This window comes from Polypterus senegalus, chromosome 7 (genome assembly GCF_016835505.1).
Source record: "Polypterus senegalus isolate Bchr_013 chromosome 7, ASM1683550v1, whole genome shotgun sequence".
In the NCBI taxonomy this organism is placed as follows: domain Eukaryota; kingdom Metazoa; phylum Chordata; class Cladistia; order Polypteriformes; family Polypteridae; genus Polypterus; species Polypterus senegalus.
In genome coordinates this window covers 124,541,980-124,562,768 of record NC_053160.1, presented here as the reverse complement: position 1 = coordinate 124,562,768, position 20,789 = coordinate 124,541,980, and the positions used below count along the sequence as shown (strand labels likewise).

Below are 20,789 nucleotides of genomic sequence, written 5' to 3'. Positions count from 1 at the left end.
GTAAAATTTGTCACATTATAGAAATGATCTCTCTCTTTCTAAAAAAGCCACCATTTCAAATATATCAGTGCACACTAATTAAGTAAAAAGAAAATTGATATTGAATCGCATTGTGAATTGGATTTAAATCAAATCAGGAAATCAGTACTGATAATCCAGGCCTATAACAAACACGGATACAAACCATCCTGTATAATAGATATGGATATAATTTTTTGTTTTTAGCCCCAGATAGGAAGTATTCTTTCTCTTTGTTACTTCGGTGTTGGATCATTTTATCTTTTTCTGTTTTTTTGTTTTTTTTGTTAACTTAGAAGCTAATATTCACACTTTGGTCTCTTCTCCACATCATTCTGAGCTTGACAACACTGAAAGAGCACCCACTAATGGTCAAATCACTTAACATAAATGCGGACATGTAGGTCAGAAGTACCTACAGAAGCTTTGTTAATCTCAAAAAACTTTCATTTAATTAAAATGTTTAGTAATTGCTGAGAGTGTGATAAGGATGTAACAAATAAAAACAACTGCCTAGCTAATGTATCTCTGTCTGCCCAGATACTGCTACCCTTCAACAAACCATTTGTCTGTAAGCACAAAGACACTTGCATGTGACAGCATACCCACACAAACGCCTACTCAGACTTAAGACATTATAGAATTCAGCAATGCTTTCTCCTTTGTGAACAATTCTAAGAGAACAAAGTCAGGTACTTGGTATGAAAAATTCTGATACTTTAGTTGTACAATCCTTGTTGGATTGGTTGATTAAATAATACAGCCTAATTAAAAAAAAAGTGACCTTCACATTTTAATGTCTTTTTTTTCGCCTCTTACAAAATGTAATAGAGCAGAATATAATTGGTAACATTGAAGAAAAAAGCATTTTTTTGACATAAAAAAAAGGAATATGTTTTCTCAGAGAAATGCTACATTTTACCCGATATTATGATAATTTTGATGACCATTCATTATTACAATAATATTAACCTAAAAAATAACTTCCACTAACAAAATGTGAGTATGAAAAAATCTCTAGGCTATACTCAGTAATTACTTCAGAAATTTCAAAGAAAAAAAATTAACTATGCTGTATCCCTAAATTCTTACTTTTCCTCAGAAAAATTGGACTAATGAGTCATGTGATTCTAAACGTTATTGCAAGCATAAAAGACAGGCATTTTTTTTCTTAAACATTCCCTTGCATATACGAATAACCATTTCATTCTAATAATTCATAGTGGGCTAGCCTGCTTTTCTAGTATTGTGACAGGAACAAACATCATACGATCAATGACAAGTTTATCTTGTACCCTTTCATCCTCACAACAGTCTGAAGTCTTCAACAAGGTGCAAAACACAACTCTTATAGGAATAGGTTTGTCCATGCTAACTCATAAAGGGATTCATGTGGTCTTCAGCAATGCTTAGGTATGCTTTGGCTTTCAAAAGATACTCAGATGATATTAATAGACATGTGTGCACCAAGAAAACACTCTCAGAATCCATATACTACCACCATATGTCTGTAACATTAACACAAGGCAGGAAGGATTCGTGAAATTATACTTTTTATACCAAATTCTGACAATTACATGTGACCTTTTTAACAGAATTTGAGATTAGTAAGACTAGGTCGTATTTTTCTAAGCTTCAATCCGTGACTATGTTCTCAATATAGCACATCTTCCCATTTTTTTACTGACTGTAGATGAGATGGTGTGGTCTTCTGCAGTACTAACTCATCTGTTTCATGCATTGATACACTGTATGTTAAGACATGCCCTACTGTGCACAATATTGTTTTAAAGAGCTATGCTTTGTATGAGTCTGGCCATTCTCCTTTGGCTACACCCTTTTATAATATGCTTTTGTTCACAGGATTTTTTTTATTATACCGGCTTCTACAAACTATGTATGAAAATCCTAAGAGGGAAGCCTTTTCTGAGATGCTACAACCACCACTTCTGTCATTAATAATCATACCCAGTCTAAGTAAATTCCTGTAGGTCATGTGTCTTGACCATTCTAATTTTTGATTAAACAACATCTACATTTCTGGAGGAATATCTGCATGCTACATAGGTTTGTAAATGTTCTGCAACAACTTTATTAACTGCAAAATGTATTATAAAATTGATTGAACACACTTATAAGTTAACTAGATAGCCAGCGGGGAAAACCAGCATGTATCCCCTTCTTGTACCTATCTGAATCCTGCACTTGCAGCAACTTGTTCAATAACCTCATCATTATTCCCTAACCTTTTCAATGGATGACATTTTTTGGACAACAAAAGAGGCAGAAATTTGAGGGACCAACAGCTGTGCCGTTGTCTGGATAGGATATAAAAGTCAACATTGTATCCTACATTTTCAACTTTGTGTGTGATTGTGTTTGTTGTGTTTAAGTAGAATTTTAGCAAAATGTGTGTGAGATAAAACTCCTTAAATACTTCTGCAATTTTTAGGAGTATGGCTGGAGCTAATGGCTTGACCATGTGTAATAATATGGAATAATATCTACCAAATACCATCCCTTCTTCATCCAAACAAACACATCGCTGCTGAAGAGGTAAACTTAAAAAAAGTTAGATGATGCCATTACATTGTTTTTTGGTCTCAGGTTCAAAGTGACTGATCCTTGTTTTACCACTTGTCTCAATCTGTGACAAAACACTTTCACCTTCATCATTGTAATGGGCAAGAATATTGGAACATACCTCTTTCTGCTCAGTTTTGTGACTAATGTTTATGGAACCCAATGTACACATACTTTTGAATATCCTAATTCATCAACAACATTCTTACACATTCCTTGGATACTAACATATCAATTTCTAAGTATATTGGCCATTACAGTATGTGTTGGTTCTCTTAGATGACTTCACCAACAGGTTAAAACAACACTGTGCTGTGGTCAGCCAACAGTAGCAGTCAATCCAGTGTGTCCATGAACTCAGCCTGGCCATCTTATGAATCCTACACACAGTTCATTAACTCCAAAAACCAACAATGCTCTTATCAAAGGATTGCCTTTGTACAAGTTTTCCTCTGTGCCAGGAAATTTAATAATAGCTTTTTGTTTAAAATTCACTTCATCATATAATGTCATGTTAAAAGGGGCCCATATGCTAGAAAACTAATTTGTTCCATGGTGCTGCAATAGCAAGTGGGACAGTTCTCATTAAACACTGAGTAAAATACCACTTTTTTTGGAAAATATCGATTATTAAAGAAGAAGACTTGCAATCACCCGATTGAGTATTTGAAGGAGAAGGCTATTTTCATTAAAGTTCATGTGTATCCAATAAGGTGGTCAACAGGTATATGTCACAGACTAGATCAAGAGTTCCCAAAGTGGTCGATATTGACCCCCTGGGGTCGATTTGAACTTTCTAGGGGTCGATAATTTCAATAAAAACATTTGGGGGTCAATGACAGCAAAATAGATCCTCTTACTACTGCTATTTGTTTGTTACTTCAAAATATCTATGATTCCAATAGGTACCTATTTAAGAAGTAAAATAATAATAAAAACAAAAACAAAAAGACTTTTTTGATAAAAACACATTACATACCAAACTTGCGAACGAAAAGGTAAAATGTGTCATTAAGAGTCACACGTAAAAATGCATAAAAATACATGTAGCACAAACATGTCTATGCATTGTCTTATTGAACGTATCAAAGCAAGTGCGGACATGCTCGCAGTGGGACGAGACGACGGATGTTCGATATTAGCAGAATCTATCCGTCTTGTACGGTCATGCTTTCATAAAACACTATAAATTGGTTCATTTGATGTGTCATGTACTTATTTGTGATTTGAACTTTGAATATAATTATTTATTGAGGAGCAGTAATATGAAAAAGAAAATCAGAGGACACAGTTTATTCGAGTTTGAACAAAAATCTTCTGTTTCAAGTAAGTACATACTTAATTGTTTTGGTTTTTTTTCCACAGGGGCTGTCGAAATTGTTTGTTAATAAAAGTTATTTCTTCAGATAATAATATAACTGAACCAAAAAAGAAATGCAGACAGTACAGCTTGGACTATATGTACTTATTTTGAATTTACATATTTATTTTATAAATGTCAAAAATGTAAGAAAAACTCTGCTCGTTTTTTTTTGCTTTAATATTTGTTAGTGCAGGTTTTTGACATTAAAGATAATGCCATATTCCGTAGTCCTTTAATCTTTTTCAATCATTGTTAATTACAAGTGATTAAAATGAAAAGTTTCATATCTAGTAAAATATTTAATATCGAGTACAGTACAAATTTATTAATTTGAGTAAGTAAAGTAAATGACTAGGGGGCTGACGGTTTTAAAAGTTTTTGGTAAAGGGGTCTGCGGCTGAAAAACGTTTGGGAACTCTTGGACTAGGTAAAAATAAAGCTACTGGCCTACAAAGCCATATTGTTCAGTAGTATCTTTAATTTAAAGATTTACAAGGTTTCATGTACATGCATATGCACAGATTGTCCTACACTGCTTGTCAGTACCCTTACTATACAGTATCACTTAAGCTTGGGTATGATTGGCCGTGTACCTATAAGGCATGGGTTGTAAATTCTAAAACCCAGTAGTCCTGTTTCAACACCTTTCTTTTTGAATAATAAACACAAAGAAAGGAGGATAGACAGAAATGAACATAGAGGTGAGCCAGCCATAATGGAATAACTGGTTAAATCTGAGGGGAATATTGCAGGGTTGGATTTGGGGAGTCATTAATAATTAAGTGCTCAGTCAGCGATAATATGGAAAGATCTGAAACTCAATGGAAGATCGCTTCTGAGGACTGTGAGCACAATCTAAAATCAAATGTCCACTGAAACTTTGAATCTGCAGTAACCAGTAGAATCAATAATATTATTCTTGTTCTTAGAATCTGTTTCTCAGTACAATACTTGGATGCAACATGAGTGTACTTTGGGACATTATATGGCAAGTGTATTTAAAATTAAAAGTTAGTGTACAAGTTATTTTGCTTAATCCACTTACACAAAATGAAAGATTACAGGGAGGTAGGACCTGTTGTAGTTAGCTGCATTTGCTCAAGGCAGGAACCAATCCTCAATGGGGTGCCAGGCCAAAGCAGGACACATTAATGCACTCGCACACATTCACTGAAACTGGAAAAAAATGGGAAGTTGCGTATCAATGTAACCATTAGGCTCAAATGCAGAAAGATATCTTTTTAAGAATGTAGCTGTTGTAAAGAGAGGATATTTCTTTATTTTTACAGTTTAGGCATAACTTATACTATGTGCAGCAATAAAATACATAAATTATGCTAACACTTCTAAATACTGACCAAGCACTCCTCCCAGGGGCTCTTTTTGCCTTGCTGTGGGGATGGAAACCCATAACCTAAGAAGCATTTTGCCATTTGTAAGTTAAAAAAAAATGTATGAACAGACTTCTTCAGCTTTTAAGCAAAGTATTGCATTTCAAATGTCCCCAATTCAATATGTTTGCAAAGCCCTTGAGCCACTGAGTAAATTAGAGGTGTTCCCGTTTGGGGACATCAAAGGAAGTGAGCCTAGTTACCAATGACCACTGCCATCAATTAGTGCAGGGGTGGCGAACTCCAGGCCTAGTGTGCCGCAGTGGTGGCAGGTTTTCATTCTTGCCATCTTCTTAATTTGTGACTAGTTTTTGCTGCAGATTACTTCTTTTCATTAACTTGACTTAGCTCATGACCACATGACCAGCTCCCCATGCCCATTACACAATATCTGAAATTAAAGAGAGATGATGATCTTGGTAAGGTTGATCTCTCAGGTCACCAAAACATTTTGACGGTGCTCTTAGAAAGAAAATAAAAACAACAGTTTTCGAAATGTGTGCTGTGGCAGAATGAGAGCAACAACAAGCCATAGAATTAAATAATGGGTTTAATTAACAGCAAGAACTGGCTTCTCATTAGGAAAGTGATTGGAGTAAAATTAGTTGGAGTTTGAAGCCCCAGTTTAGCTGGTCATGTTAGCTCGTTTTACATCTCATTTCTGCTTGGCTGTCATTCAATAAAGAAAGGAATCAATTTAGAGGGCTGAACTCTTCTAACATGACTATTAAAATGATGGAGAAAAGGTTAATTAGCAGTGAAAACTGGTCACTGATTAGGAAAAGGGTTAGAATGAAAACCTGTAGCCACTACGGCACTCCAGGTCTATATTAGAGGAATGAAGTTCCACAATTGCCTCTTTGTTTTAGTGCTCAGAATATTTTGGAAGTGCCCCACAAGAACACTGCGAAAAATTACGTCAACGACATTTGAGAAAAAAAAAATTAGTACAAATTCAAGGTCAAAATATGTTATGTGCACTTGCAAAACATGCTAGAAATGCACTTGTAAAAATACACTAACCAGCCACGTTATTAGGTACATCTGTACAACTGCTTGTTAACACAAATACTTAACCATCCAATCATATGGCAGCAACTCAGTGCATTTAGGCACATAGACATTGTGAAGACAACCTGCTCAAGCTCAAACCAAGCATTAAAATGGAGAAAAAAGGTGATTTAAGTGACTTTGAACGTGGCATGTTTGTTGGTGCCAGATGGGCTGCTCTAAGTATTTCAGAAACTACTAGGATTTTCATGCATAACCATCTCTAAGGTTTACCAAGAAAGGTCAAAAAAGGAAATATATCCAGCAACCACTAATTCTCTGGGCAAAAAGGCCTTGTTGATGTCGGGGGTCAAAGGAGAATGGCTAGACAGTTTTGAGCTGATAGAAAAGGAACAGTAACTCAAACAAACACTCCTTACAACTGAGGTATGCAGAAGAGCATCTCTGAACGCACAACACCTTGAACCTTGAATCAGATGGGCTACAGCAGCAGGAAACACACCGTGAGCCACTCTTGTCAGTTAAGTACAAGCAAACGAGGCCACAATTCACACTGGCTCACCAAAATTAGACAAGATTGGAAAAACTTTGCATGGTCTGATGAGTCTCGATTTCTGCTGCGACATTCAGATGGTACAGTCAGAATTTGGCATCAACAACCATGGATACATCCTGTCTTGTATCAACGGTTCAGGCAGGTGGTGGTGGTGTAATGCTGTGGGAGGTATTTTCTTGGCATACTTTGGTCCACTTTTACTACCAACTGAACATCATTTAAATGCCACAGCCTACCTTAGTATTGTTGCTGACCATGTCCATCTCTCTATGAACAGAGAGTATACATCTTTTGACGCCGACTTCCAGCAGGATAACACGCCAAGTCACAAAGCTCAAATCATCACAAACTGATTTCTTGAAAATGACAATAAGTTCACTGTACTCAAATGGCCTCCATAGTCACTAGATCTCAATCTAATAGAGCACTTTTGGGATGATGATGCTATTATGTCAATATGGACCAAAATCCCTGAGGAATGTTTTCAGCACCTTGCTGAATCTATGCCACAAAGAATTAAGGCAGTTCTGAAGGAAAAAGGGGGTCCCAACCAGTACTAGCAAGGTGTACCTAATAAAATGGCAGGTGAGTGCATACATCAAATCAAAATGTTTGACGCACGTTTGCAAAATACTGTACATCAGCCATGTTTAAAATAAAAGGCACTTGTATAATGTGTTGGGCTCGTGCACAGACTTTTGGTAGTAATCTAACTCCACATTTTTATTTTAAAGTGATTCCTGGGCTTAAAGGTGTTGTTATTAATGACATCCATACTTATAAGTCTCCATATAAGACAGAAGAAGAGATTAATTCCTTCTATTTTTTTAAATGTGAACTGGAACAGAGACTATGCAGAAGTTAATAACAAACATTTACCTATTATAAGGAAAATTATAGAGATTATCTTTGCTAAAGTATAACAAAAGCATCAAGGGTATGCTATTATTGTTAGAAAATATCTTCTTTTAGTATCTATCCATCCATTTTCTTAAAGGAATACTCCAACCAAAAATTATATTTTTGATATGTTACTTAAAAAATGTACTTTTGTAGTGGTGGCCAAGAAAAAAATGTAATGTTTTTTCATGCAGAATAGATAGAAAGAAGATTATGACACAACAGAAGTCAACAGTGGCTAGTGCTTTACAACAGTAAGTGATGGGAAAAACATCCATTAACACAAAATAAAATAAATCTCACATCATTATCGTCTGTCAGTTGCTTGCTCAAAACATGCAAAAAGGTATGTTTTCTTATTAAAATATTGTTAAAAAATTACTTCCAGAATTATCAGTGAGCACATAAACAAGAAACTGAAAAGCTCATGTGAGTGACTTTTTAAATGAAAGATAGGGAGAGATGAGGGTCTTCAAGTTAAAAAGTCTGTAAGATGCAGAATGACAGTAATCAAGGCTTGGCATTATGTGTTTGGTAGAATTTTATTTTCTCTCTCTATATATAAAAATTGATAGCAATAGTGGTACCAACAAAGTTAAAAACTTCTTATAAAATTACACTGCATCGCCTGATCCTGCAGCATTTTCTTTATGCAATCAATTTAGAACTTGATCTTTGGGACCCACTGTAGCTATATGTCTTTGTTCCAACCAGATTCACAATCAGTTATAATAATTGATCTAATTTAATTAGCTGCCATTCTTTCTCTTCTCTTTGTCTGCATTTATAAAGGCAAAGTTGGATGATTTTCACACAAAATATTTAAAACTATTTCAGTTTTTGCAATAGCTTTAAAATACTTAACTCTTGCTTGCTTTTTCCTGTAATTTGCTAATTTTCTGTGTGGCTTTCTCCCTTCATTGTATCTTAATAATGACAAAAACAAAGCAGAGAAGACACGTGGGTAAACAATACTACATGATGAAAGGCTGCAACTACTTCAGCATCAGACCCACTAATTAGTAAATAGTGGATTAAATAATCTGAACTGGAAAATCAGAATGAAAATCATGGTGAAACTATTGTTAAAAAGTAAATAAATAAACAAAAACCAAATTATCCCTATATAGACTAATAATTTTGCAAGCTTAGTTTTGCAATTTCCACATTGATCCCGAAGCACTTATGGATATGTAACAGATTATTTAACTAGGTTAGAAGTCCTTTTAAAATATTAAATAATTTCCCAGGACAGAGTTTTGGGAACCATTAGCTTGGAAATTTACAAAGCTCTCCTGCACAGAGAGTAGTGATCTGTTGTAATTGTACTTAACAAATTGTCTTGAGCATTCTCTTCTTTTTACTGTGACAAATATAAAGACTTAGTGTTTCCTCACACATTAATTTCCTAAACCTGCATTTACAATACCTAAGCAGGTTCCAAGGGAAGATGTAGCCAATCAAAGCAAGCATAAGGAGCAAGGCTCCTGGACAATACCTGGACAGGGTGCCAGTCCATTGTAGGGTGAACTAGAATCCACACACTCCCACACACATACACTACAGCCAATTAAGCATCGCCAATCAACCTAACTTGTTTCATAAACATGGTAATTATTTCTTTGTGCTACCCAACTTTATGTCCTGCTATATTATTAATCTCTATTAAAACATTGCAAACTGCTTATTTATTTGTGAGCTAAAATTTTATTGGCCTTTTCTCCTGGTTCATAATGATGATGTAACTGAAAAATAAGACACTTTGTTTCACTTGTTGTCAAAAGATTAAATTCAAAGTAAAGAGTCCTCCTTTTCTATAGAGGGATTCATTTTGTGATATACTGTATTTCTGGATCAATTTTGAATTCTCCTTGACTGGTTCTTATGGTTTTCTAATTTGCAGTTTACTTACATACGAAACATACAAAATAACTTGTCCTCTTAAAAATACCAGCAGTATTTTCCAGAGAGTGATCCTGAAGAAAGTGGTGAGGAAATCATTGGTCTCTAAATTTTATAAAGTCCTAATCTGCTACCAATGATGGCTCGGTCTCCATATTTGAGCATCAAATTAAGAGGAACATGATTGGAGATGACAACGACATCATAAAGAAGTATGTACAACCCCAATTCCAAAAAAGTTGGAATACTGTGTAATATGTAAATAAAAACAGAATGCAAGGATTTGTAAATCTCTCATTTTATTCACAGTAGAACAAAGAAAACTTATCAATTGTTTAAAATGAGAAAATAACATTTTAAGAAAAGAATAAAGGTCATTTTGAATTTAATGGCAGCAACACGTCTCAGAAAAGTTGGGGCAGGGCCATATTTACCACTGTGTAGCATCCCCTCTTCTTTTAAAAACAGTCTGGCCAGTTCAGCATGTGAACTCTTCTGCTATGAAGCCATGCTGCTATAACAGATTTAGTATGCGGTTTAGCAATGTCTTGCTGATTCAGCATTGATGGTGCCTTTCCAGATGTGCAAGCTGCCAATTCAATAGGCACTAATACACCTCCATACCATCAGAGATGCAGGCTTTTGAGTACTGATAACAAGCCAGATTGTCCATCTCCTTTTTTAGTCTGGAGGATGCAGCGTCCATGTTTTCAAAAAGAATTTCAAATTTCAATTTGTCTGATCACAGAAGTTTTCCACTTTGCCTCTGTACATTTTAAAGGAGCTTTGGCCCAGAGAAGATGGATTATCTGGATTATGTTCACATATGGCTTCTTCTTTTCACGATAGAGCTTTAACTTGCATTTGTGGAGGACACGGCAAACTGTGTTCAGAGACAATTATTTCTGGAAGTGGTCTTGAGCCCATGCAGTGATTTTCATGACAGAATCATGCCTGTTTTTAATGTAGTGCCGCCTGAAGGCCCAATCATCACATGCATCCAATATTGATTTTTCGGCCTTGTCCCTTGTGCACAGACATTCCTCCAGATTCTCAGAATCTTTTGATGATATTATGTGCTGTAGATGATGAGATATTCAAAGACTTTTTATGTTGAGGAACATTATTCTGAAATTGTTCCACAAGTTGTAGATGTAGTTTTTTGCAGACTGGGGAACCTCTGACCATCTTTACTTCTGAGAGACTCTGCCTCTCTAAGATACTCTTTTTATACCCAGTCACGTTACTGACCTCTTGCCAATTAACAGAATTACTGTAGTTGCAAAATGTTTCTCCAACTGTTTCTTTTTGCTACCACTTACTTTTCTAGTCTTTTGATGCCCCATCTCAACTTCTTTGAAATGTGTTGCGGCCATCAAATTCAAAATGAGCTACTTATATTTCATGAAATAGCAGAATGTCTCACTTTCAACATTTGATATGTTTTCTATGTTCTATTGTGAATAAAATATGGGTTTATGAGATTTGCAAATCATCCCATTCGGTTTTTATTTGCATTTTACACAGCATGTCAACTTTTTTGGAATTGGGGTTGTAAATTATTATTTATAAAAAAAACTAGCAAAATACCCGCGCTTCGCACTGGAGAAGTAGTGTGTTAAAGAAGTAATGAAAAAGAAAAGGAAACATTTTGAAAATAACGTAAAATGATTGTCAATGTAATTGTTTTGTCACTGTTATGAGTGTTGCTGTTATATTATATATATATATATATATATATATATAAAAATACATACATACACACACGATATATATCTATATCTATCTATATATCTATATCTATATCTATCTATCTATCTCTATATCTACACACACACACACAAATACATACATACACACATTATATCTATATATCTAATATCTATATATGTATATATATCTATAAATCTATATATGTATATATATCTATATCTATCTATATATCTAATATCTATATATGTATATATATCTATATATATCTATATATATATATCTATATATACATATACACACACACACACACATACATATACACACAAATATATAGAAGAAAAAAGAAAAACATCATTTGTACAAAATTTTAATTTATCTATCCACTCCTAAATAATTAAATGGGCAGGCTATTTCGTATCAGTGCAATACGCTGCTTGTTAAAACGGATGACTCCTGCTTTTATGTGCACTTATTTGTGAAATTTAAAGACTAAATTCAACTTACACTCCTACCAAAGATATTTCTGTCAACTAAATAGAACCTACTTATATCCAAATAGAACTTGAAAAGATATATTTTTTCGAATCTGATCGCGCATTGTAGAGCGACTTGACGCGCACCACATCGAGCCTGCGAGCTATTGAGCTGTCGCCTGCCTGCCTCAATAAGCGACCCTCGCTTCGCTCTTACTTTTTTACCGTTCATTTAATCATGGGTAGTCGCGAAAAAATTACAAAATGGAAGGAGGATTACACTGAGTAAGGCTTTACCAAAACAATTATTGATGGCGAATATAAAGTATCCATTATTCATAAAGCTTCAATTGGTGATCTGTTTTTCTGCGTTAACCTCATATTTTTTCATCCTTCTTCTCAAACTAATGGGGTGCGAGGGTAAAATGAATCGGGAAGCACTGATTTATATATATTGAATATATTGAAATAGTTTTACTGTCAAATAATGCAAACAATACGTGGCACGTGTTTTGCCCTAATTCTGGGCTCATCTGGCGTACACACTCACTGCACCCCCTGTCGGGAATCGAACCTCGGACGTCAGCGCTAGAGGCGAAGCCTCTCGTGTTGAGCCACTGCGTGTGGTTCGTTTATTTGACAGTATGTAGATCGGGAGATATATCTATAATAATAAAAGGCAAAGCCCTCACTGACTGACTGACTCACTCACTCATCACTAATTCTCCAACTTCCCGTGTAGGTAGAAGCCTGAAATTTGGCAGGCTCATTCCTTACAGCTTACTTACAAAAGTTGGGCAGGTTTCATTTCGAAATTCTACGCGTAATGGTCATAACTGGAACCTATTTTTTCATCCATATAATATAATAGACTTCTGCTCGATGGTGTAACTCCGCCTCCCACGTAATTTAGTGCCTGCCCATATAAGGCTATCCGTCAGCGGCAATCCAACAGAAACACTGCCGTTAATATTCACGGGTGAATAACTGTGCTTATGCAGATGAAGATGAGATGGTCAGGGTGGTGTTTGGCACAAAGTCAGCGAAACTGAGAGAGAAACTTTTAAGTGCCGGGTCTTAGCTAACATTACATACAGCCATCGACATCGCACGAGATGGCACCAGCACAGCTGGGAACCTTCGATGCATGTACACTGAGCGGCTCTTGTGAACTGACGCAGTGCACAGACAAAAAGCAACTGTTCCAAAGAGTGCTGAACAAAAAACGAATTACACAATTGAGAAGGCAGCAAAAAAATATGACGCGTCTGACACATACAAGCATATTCATAAGTGCAACTACTGCGGAAACAAAGCACATGGTGGAAAAAGTCAATATCCCGCTAAAGGAAGACAGTGTAAAAAAAAACCTGTGCATGCAGTGTGTCACGTCTCAGATAAAGAGGAAAACGAGCTGTTTATTGATGCAGTAAGAAACGAATCGATGAATGAAACCGGTTATCTTTACAATGTTTGACAAACACGGAATGTAACTTGAACACAACACATCCTACAAATACGAACCTGATTGAAAGAAATAATGATAATCAAATCCTTGATGACAGCAACACACATAACACTCACAAAACAATTACTGTATATTGACAATCATATTACGTTATTTTTAAAAATGTTCCCTTTTCTTTTTCATAACTTCTTTAACACACTACTTCTCCGCTGCGAAGCGCGGGTATGTATATATATATATATATATATATATATATATATATATGTGTGTGTGTGTGTGTGTGTGTATATGTAGATATGTATATATATGTTTATATATGTGTGTATATGTATGTATGTGTGTGTGTATGTACATGTATGTGTGTACAGTAATCCCTCGCTATATCGCGCTTCGACTTTCGCGGCTTCACTCTATCGCAGATTTTAAATGTAAGCATATCTAAATATATATCACAGATTTTTCGCTGGTTCGTGGATTTCTGCGGACAATGGGTTTTTTAATTTATGGTACTTGCTTCCTCAGTTTGTTTGCCTGGTTGATTTTATACAAGGGACGCTATTGGCGGATGGCTTAGAAGCTACCCAATCAGAGCATGTATTACATATTAACTAAAAATCCTCAATGCTATAAGATATGCTTCCTGCGTGATGCTCGATTGTTTGCTTGTCTCTGCCTCTCTCTCACTCTCTCTGACATTCTCTGCGCCTGACGGAGGGGGTGTGAGCAGAGGTGCTGTTTGCACAGAAGCTGTTTGCCTAGTGGATACGAAAGTACCTCAAAGAAATGCCGCTTTATCCCGGTGCTTCCAAAAACACACTTATTGATTTTTTGATTGTTTGCTTTAATCTCGCTCTCTCTCTCTGACGTTCTCTGCACCTGACGAGGAGATGTGAGCAGAGGGGCTGTTTGCTTAGAAGATACTGACACTCCTCTAAAAAATGCTGCGGCAAACTTAAAAGCACACGTATTGATTTTTTGATTGTTTGCTTTTCTTTGCGAGCGCTCTCTCTCTCTCTGAAATTCTCTGCTCTTGAAGAGAAAAAGATATATTTGCATTCTTTTAATTGTGAGAAAGAACTGTCATCTCTGTCTTGTCATGGAGCACAGTTTAAACTTTTGACTAAAATGTGTTATTTCATGTCTAGAGGGCTCTAATAATTTTAACAGTGTGGGAGAGTTTCTAAGGGTTTAAAATATATAAAAATAACCATACAAACATATGGTTTCTACTTTGCGGATTTTCATCTATCGTGGGGGTTCTGGAACGCAACCCCCGCGATCGAGGAGGGATTACTGTATATGTAGATAGATATATATATATATATATATATATATATATGTAGAGATATATTATATATAAATATATATATATATATATGTAGAGATATATTATATATATATATGTAGATATATATATATATATGACAGCAACACTCATCACTCACAACAGTGACAAAACAATTACATTGACAATCATGTTACGTTATTTTCAAAATGTTTCCTTTCCTTTTTCATTACTTCTTTAAACACACTACTTCTTCGCTGCGAAGCGCTGGTATTTTGCTAGTATATATATATATATATATATATAGACAAACCGGGGTGAACAAGTTCCACACATAAAAAAACATCAATAATAACTCATAAACTTGCAATATTATTTAGGAAAATCGCAACATTCTACTCACCAAAAATTCGGATTATTTGTAAACAAAATCCATCCTCCTCTCTTTCCTCAAAAACAGTTTAATGACTCTGTCGTACGGATTATCCGTGTGTTTCAGTTCCATCAAAACATCCCTTTATATTGCATTCGAAGCTAATGCTGAAAGGCGAACCTGCCCTATGGTATTTCTGGCATAAGTTTGAATTCGCTTTAGGGCTGAAAATGTTCGCTCAACAGAAGCAGTGTACACGGGAATGCTCATCGCCAAATATACCAATGTGAACAGCTGCCCCATGCTCTCATTCAGATTTTTCTGATGAAGGAAGTCAAGGAGATCAGTGGGAGATTTTCCTAAAAAATCATCCATGGCATACATTACAGTCAGTTCTGTTTTTAGCCGAGACAGATCAAAAAGCTTTCCGTGGCTCTTGTGTTAAACTGGAGAAGGCTGCATGCGTGAAATTTTTTCTTGTATTCCCGAAACTTCTGGGGCTCGAGGAGCGTGACAAACATCAGGTTTTCGTGGTCTTGAAATCTGGTCTGTGTCTGGCAAATAATATTGTACAGAATCCTGCCATGGAGTTAGTCGTAGTGCGCGCGACGATCTTTCGCTCGGAGTGTTTGCGGTGCGTTCAGTGGCCTCATAGAGTTCCTCATATCGGCCCGACTGACACCAACTCAAAATCTGATTGGTTGAAGCAACAGGTTAATCGACATTTACTCTGTGTTAGAGTGCCTACACAACGGATTGTGAAAGCCTCTCTGCCTGGCAACAAATGATGGCTGAAATGTGATTGGTTAAATGCTTTAATACGAAACTCCGTCTCCCATGGCTATCGAGCTGCAGTCTATTACAGTACAGTATATGGACGAAAATACGTTCCAGTTATGACCATTACGCGTAGAATTTCGAAATGAAACCTGCCCAACTTTTGTAAGTAAGCTGTAAGGAATGAGCCTGCCAAATTTCAGCCTTCTACCTACACGGGAAGATGGAGAATTAGTGATGAGTGAGTGAGTCAGTCAGTGAGGGCTTTGCCTTTTATTAGTATAGATGTAATCAATTCTTGAGTGAATATGATGCACTGACAGGAAGAAAGAAAATTCTCTCGAATTTGGGTGCATGTCTCCTGCAACTGCTGTCAACAGTTTTAAATGTTATGATCTCTTATATATATTTCTGTTCTGGTTCGTCCTGCTTCCACTTCAAAACCGGTCCCGCCCACACGCAGCCGACACAGCATTTGTCGATTTGCGTTTTCTTCCATGGGTGCACAGATAGCAACCTCCTGGCCACGGACCATACCGTTTTAAAATACACGGGCAAATTTATCACCAAATCTCTCCACTATACGCTAACACTTCCACTTCTCCAGGATATGGACAGTTGTATGTTTTTGACACAGCGCCAGCTACTGAAGTATGCTTACAAATTAAAACAAACTGCATGCAGCAAAAATTTACTTCTCCAGCTAGATTCAATGCTCAGAACCATCAATCCCTTCACTAAATTATACAAACACATGCATGAAATCGCTCAGTCCAATCCAACAGCATTTGTACGAATGGTTTTCAAGTAAAACCCTGGGCAGGATTTACGACGATACAATGCCCTGACAGGTCACACCGATGTTGCAGCGATTTTCGTCAGAGAAGAAAGGGACATTTGCATCTATCTGAGAGGCAACTCCTGTAAACAGATTTCCACGCTCAATATGAATTGCGATCCTATGGTTTACCCACTTTTATTCCCTTATGGAGACATTCGCTGGCACAAACATTTAAAACATGTTCCGGATAAAAGAACCGAATCAGGCTTACTCAATGCCAATTTTACGCATACAGATTATCAGTGAGTAATACATTTAGTATTTTGCACTCCAGCGGCAAACTGTTCCAACAGTACGTCGTAGATGCGTATGTTAAAACAGAGGGCGTGCGTCTCAGCTATCTCAGATTACATCAACAAGATCTGCGCGTGGAACAATACAAAGGACTATCAGACAGACTGCAAGCAAAGGCTAAAAATAACAGTGTATGTGTAGGCAAAATGATCGTATTACCATTCACATTTCCAGGAAGTCCAAGATAGATGCAATAAAACTATCAGGATGCCATGGCCATAGTACGTAAATTCGGAAAGCCTGATTTATTTATCACTTTCACATGTAGTCCTGCTTGGCCGGAAAGTCTACATGCACTGTCGGATACCCAAAGACTGGAGCACAGACCTGATATTGTAGTATGAGTCTTGTGGATTAAGCTGCAGGAATTACTTAGAGCCATTCTATAACATCTTTTTGGGGTTGATATCTCTTATATTTACGTAATTGAATTTCAGAAGCGCAGCCTTCCTCATGACCACATGCTGTTTACTCTTCACAATAATTCTGAAATAAGAACCAGAAAGAAAGAAGAAGAAAGAAGTATTTCTTTCTTTGTGATTTCTGAATTCCTTTCTCACCGTTTTCCGTTCCAATTTTTACACCGCCGTATGTTACAGCGGGCGTTGGCTAGTTAAATTTATTGAAGACCTACCCGAGTCTGGATTGAATATACAATTAACATCTCCTCCCATTATATGTTTGAGACCTCACAGTGTTACCCAATTTAAAAGCCTTGAGAGTACATTTTATGTAGTCTATACATTAACCAAAATTCATTTAAAATTGCATAGGTTCCCCAACACCATGACATACAATATCTCCTTTCAGAATATGATACTTTGTCCACAGCTAAAAATGGAATTGTTTGGTAGGTTAAAATTCCCATACCTTCTTTTTTTCCCCATGATAGATAGAAAAGAAAACTAATGACCCAGACTCTTTTCTACCATAATTGACCCTTACTTGTTAAGCGGGTTGTCTTTAAAACTACTGTACTTGGACTTTAAAGAACTCAAGGCTACAATTTCTGCCAAAAGTGAATCCACTAAATACCATCTTGGGGTGGGGTTCGGGGTTGACCACTTAACCCACTAATTATTTTGCATTTTATATATATATATATATATATATATATATATATATATATATATATATATATATATATATATATAATTCATTTTGACTATTTTTGTTGATCAGTGTCTAAATAGCCAAATTAAATCCACTGTGATTCAGTGATGTATAGGGGATAATATCTTTCATAGGCACTGGAAAACAGTGTCAGGAGTACAGAGTGACAGCTATTCCTAGCCAACAAAAAGGATTACTGGCTCACTGGCAGGGAGGTTTCACACTGGGAGAGGTGACCACCACTGACCAGTTATAAGTCTACGATTAAAAATGAATAAGAACAGAAACAAAAATGTTAATTTTCATTCGAAACAGGCCCTAGTGTGTGCTTGTGTGTGCCCTGTGGTGGGTTGGCACCTTGCCCAGGATTGGTTCCTGCCTTGTGCCCTGTGTTGGCTGGGTTTGGCTCCAGCAGACCCCCGTGACCCTGTGTTCGGATTCAGCAGGTTGGAAAATGGATGGATTTTAGTTTATTTTTATTTTTATTTTTTGGACATTCACATGAGTAAACCCTTTGATCAACTGCTCATCTAGTGCAAAGTTGTTTTTTTGCATACTCAATGATGCCCAGATAGCTTTAAGCTGCTTAAGATCCTGTGCTGGATAAAGTACACTATTATGGACAGAAGTATTGAGATGCCTGATCATTACACCAACAGGGACTTAAATGATATTATTGTATTCAATTACTTAAACTTTAATATGGAGTTGATCCCCCTTTGCAGCTATAACAGCTTCCACTCTTCTTGGAAGGCTTTCCACAAGATTTTGGAGTGTTCCTATGGGAACTTGTGCCCACTCATTCTGTACAGCATTTCTAAAGTCTGATCTTGGACAAGAAGGCCTGGCTCGCAATCTCTGTTTCAGTTCATCCCCAAGGTGTTTGATGGGTTGAGCTCAGGGCTTTGTGTGACACCAAACTCATCCAACCATGTCTTTATGGACTTTTCTTTGTGCACTGGGGCACAGTCATGCTGGAATAGAAAAGGGCCTTCCCCAAACTTTTTCCACAAAGTTGGAAGCGTAATGTCATCCAAAATGTCTTGGTGTACTGAAGCATTAAGATTGCCCTTCGCTCCTAGACCAAAACCTGAAAAACAGTCCCACGCCATTATCCCTCCTCCACCGAACTTCAGAGTTTGCACAATGCAGTCATGCAAGTAACGTTCTCCTGGCATCCGCCAAACCCAGACTCACCCATCTGACTGCCAAACGGAGAAGCATGATTCATCACTTCATAGAACACATCTCCATTGCTCCACAGTCCTTTGGTGGTGTGCTTTACACTACTCCATCCAACGCTTGGCATTGGACTTAGTGATGTGAGGCTTGCATGTAGCTGCTCAGTAAAAGAAACTCATTCCATGAAGCTCCCGCTGCACAGTTTTTGTGCTTGAATTAATGCCAGTGAAAGTTTGGAACTCTTCAGCTATGGAATCAGCAGAGTGCCAGTGACTTTTATGCACCATGCACCTTAGCAGTCTTTGACCCTGCTTTGTGACTTTACACAGTCTTCTGCTTCGTGGCTGAGTTGCTCCTAAATGTTTCCACTTTCCAAAAATACGACTTTACAGTTGACTGTGGAATATCCATATCAATTTCACAAACCATCTTACTGCAAAGGTGGCATCCTATCATAGTACTCCGGTTGAAGTTATTGAGCTCCTCAGAATGACCCATTTTGTTTCACTAATGCTTGTAAATGAAGACTACATAGCTAGGTGCTTGGTTTTATACACCTGTGGCAATGGGTCTAAATGCAACACCTGAATTCAATAATTCAGAGGTGTGTCCCAATACTTTTTGTCCATATAGTGTACTTTTAGAAAATATAATAACTAATGGTAAGCCACACTGGAAGTGAAGAATGTCAATTTCATGTCAAGAATGCAAGCTTAATTACAGTACTTTGTCTGGCTTTAGTACAATCTCTTGTAGAGTAAAGCCAAGCAAAATGACACCTTTTATTGGCTAACTAAAAAGATTACAATATGCAAGCTTTCGAGGCAACTCAGGCACCTTCTTCAGGCAGGATGTAATCAATAAGCTTGCATATTGTAATCTTTTTAGTTAGCCAATAAAATAAGTCATTCTGCTTGGCTTTTCTTTACATTCATAATGGCTAACATGGTACAACACCCTAGTAGTACAATCTCTTGTAATGAACATATGTTAAACGGGGAACTCTGTTGAGGTAAATGCACAGGCATCTTTTTTACTGTTTTTGAAAGTACAGGAAGTTCATTTTTATTTCTGTTCCACCAATGAAGTGGAGTTATCCACTGCATCTAGATAGATAGATAGATAGATAGATAGATAGATAGATAGAGTCACGCTTGGGTCACAGATTTGCACAGAGACACAGGAGGTCGTAGAAACAAGAAGGATTTTTATTCAAACACTGCAAACACATGAGCTTAAACGTGCTCCATGACAAGTCAGAGATGACAGTTCCGCTAGGAGCAGAGAGCGAGATAAAAGCAAACAATTCCAAAACTGACAGGTGTTTATAAGCAAGGCTTATAAATCGGCGGAGTACCGCGTGAGGCTTGTATTACGCATTATAGTGCAAGGATAAGGAGCAATGTGAGGGTAGTCAGTGTTTCAGGGTTTGTGGGTTTCCCAGGGGAGTCAGTCTCTATTTGGGGTGCGATCAGCCCTCCAGCTCACAATAGATAGATAGATACTTTATTAATCCCAAGGGGAAATTCACAGTTCTAGCCTACTC

At 36.8% G+C, this 20,789-nt stretch overlaps 1 protein-coding gene across 6 annotated transcripts in view; it reads right to left on the bottom strand.

The window, feature by feature from the left end:
* fam151b (family with sequence similarity 151 member B) overlaps positions 1–20,789 on the bottom strand; it is a 56,186-nt gene that overhangs the window by 10,218 nt on the left and 25,179 nt on the right. The window contains exons 6-7 of one of the 6 annotated variants that reach the window (XR_005634377.1): positions 8,688–8,748; positions 5,010–5,140 (exon numbers count right to left, since the gene is read on the bottom strand). The exons of 2 other annotated variants lie outside the window; for them this stretch is intronic. Coding sequence is in view for 2 of the 4 variants with exons in the window: in XM_039759252.1 (XP_039615186.1) it covers positions 8,607–8,748 (142 nt within the window). In the remaining 2 variants the exon portion in view is untranslated. 3 more of the 6 variants (XM_039759253.1, XR_005634378.1, XM_039759252.1) reach the window with 3 other exon arrangements.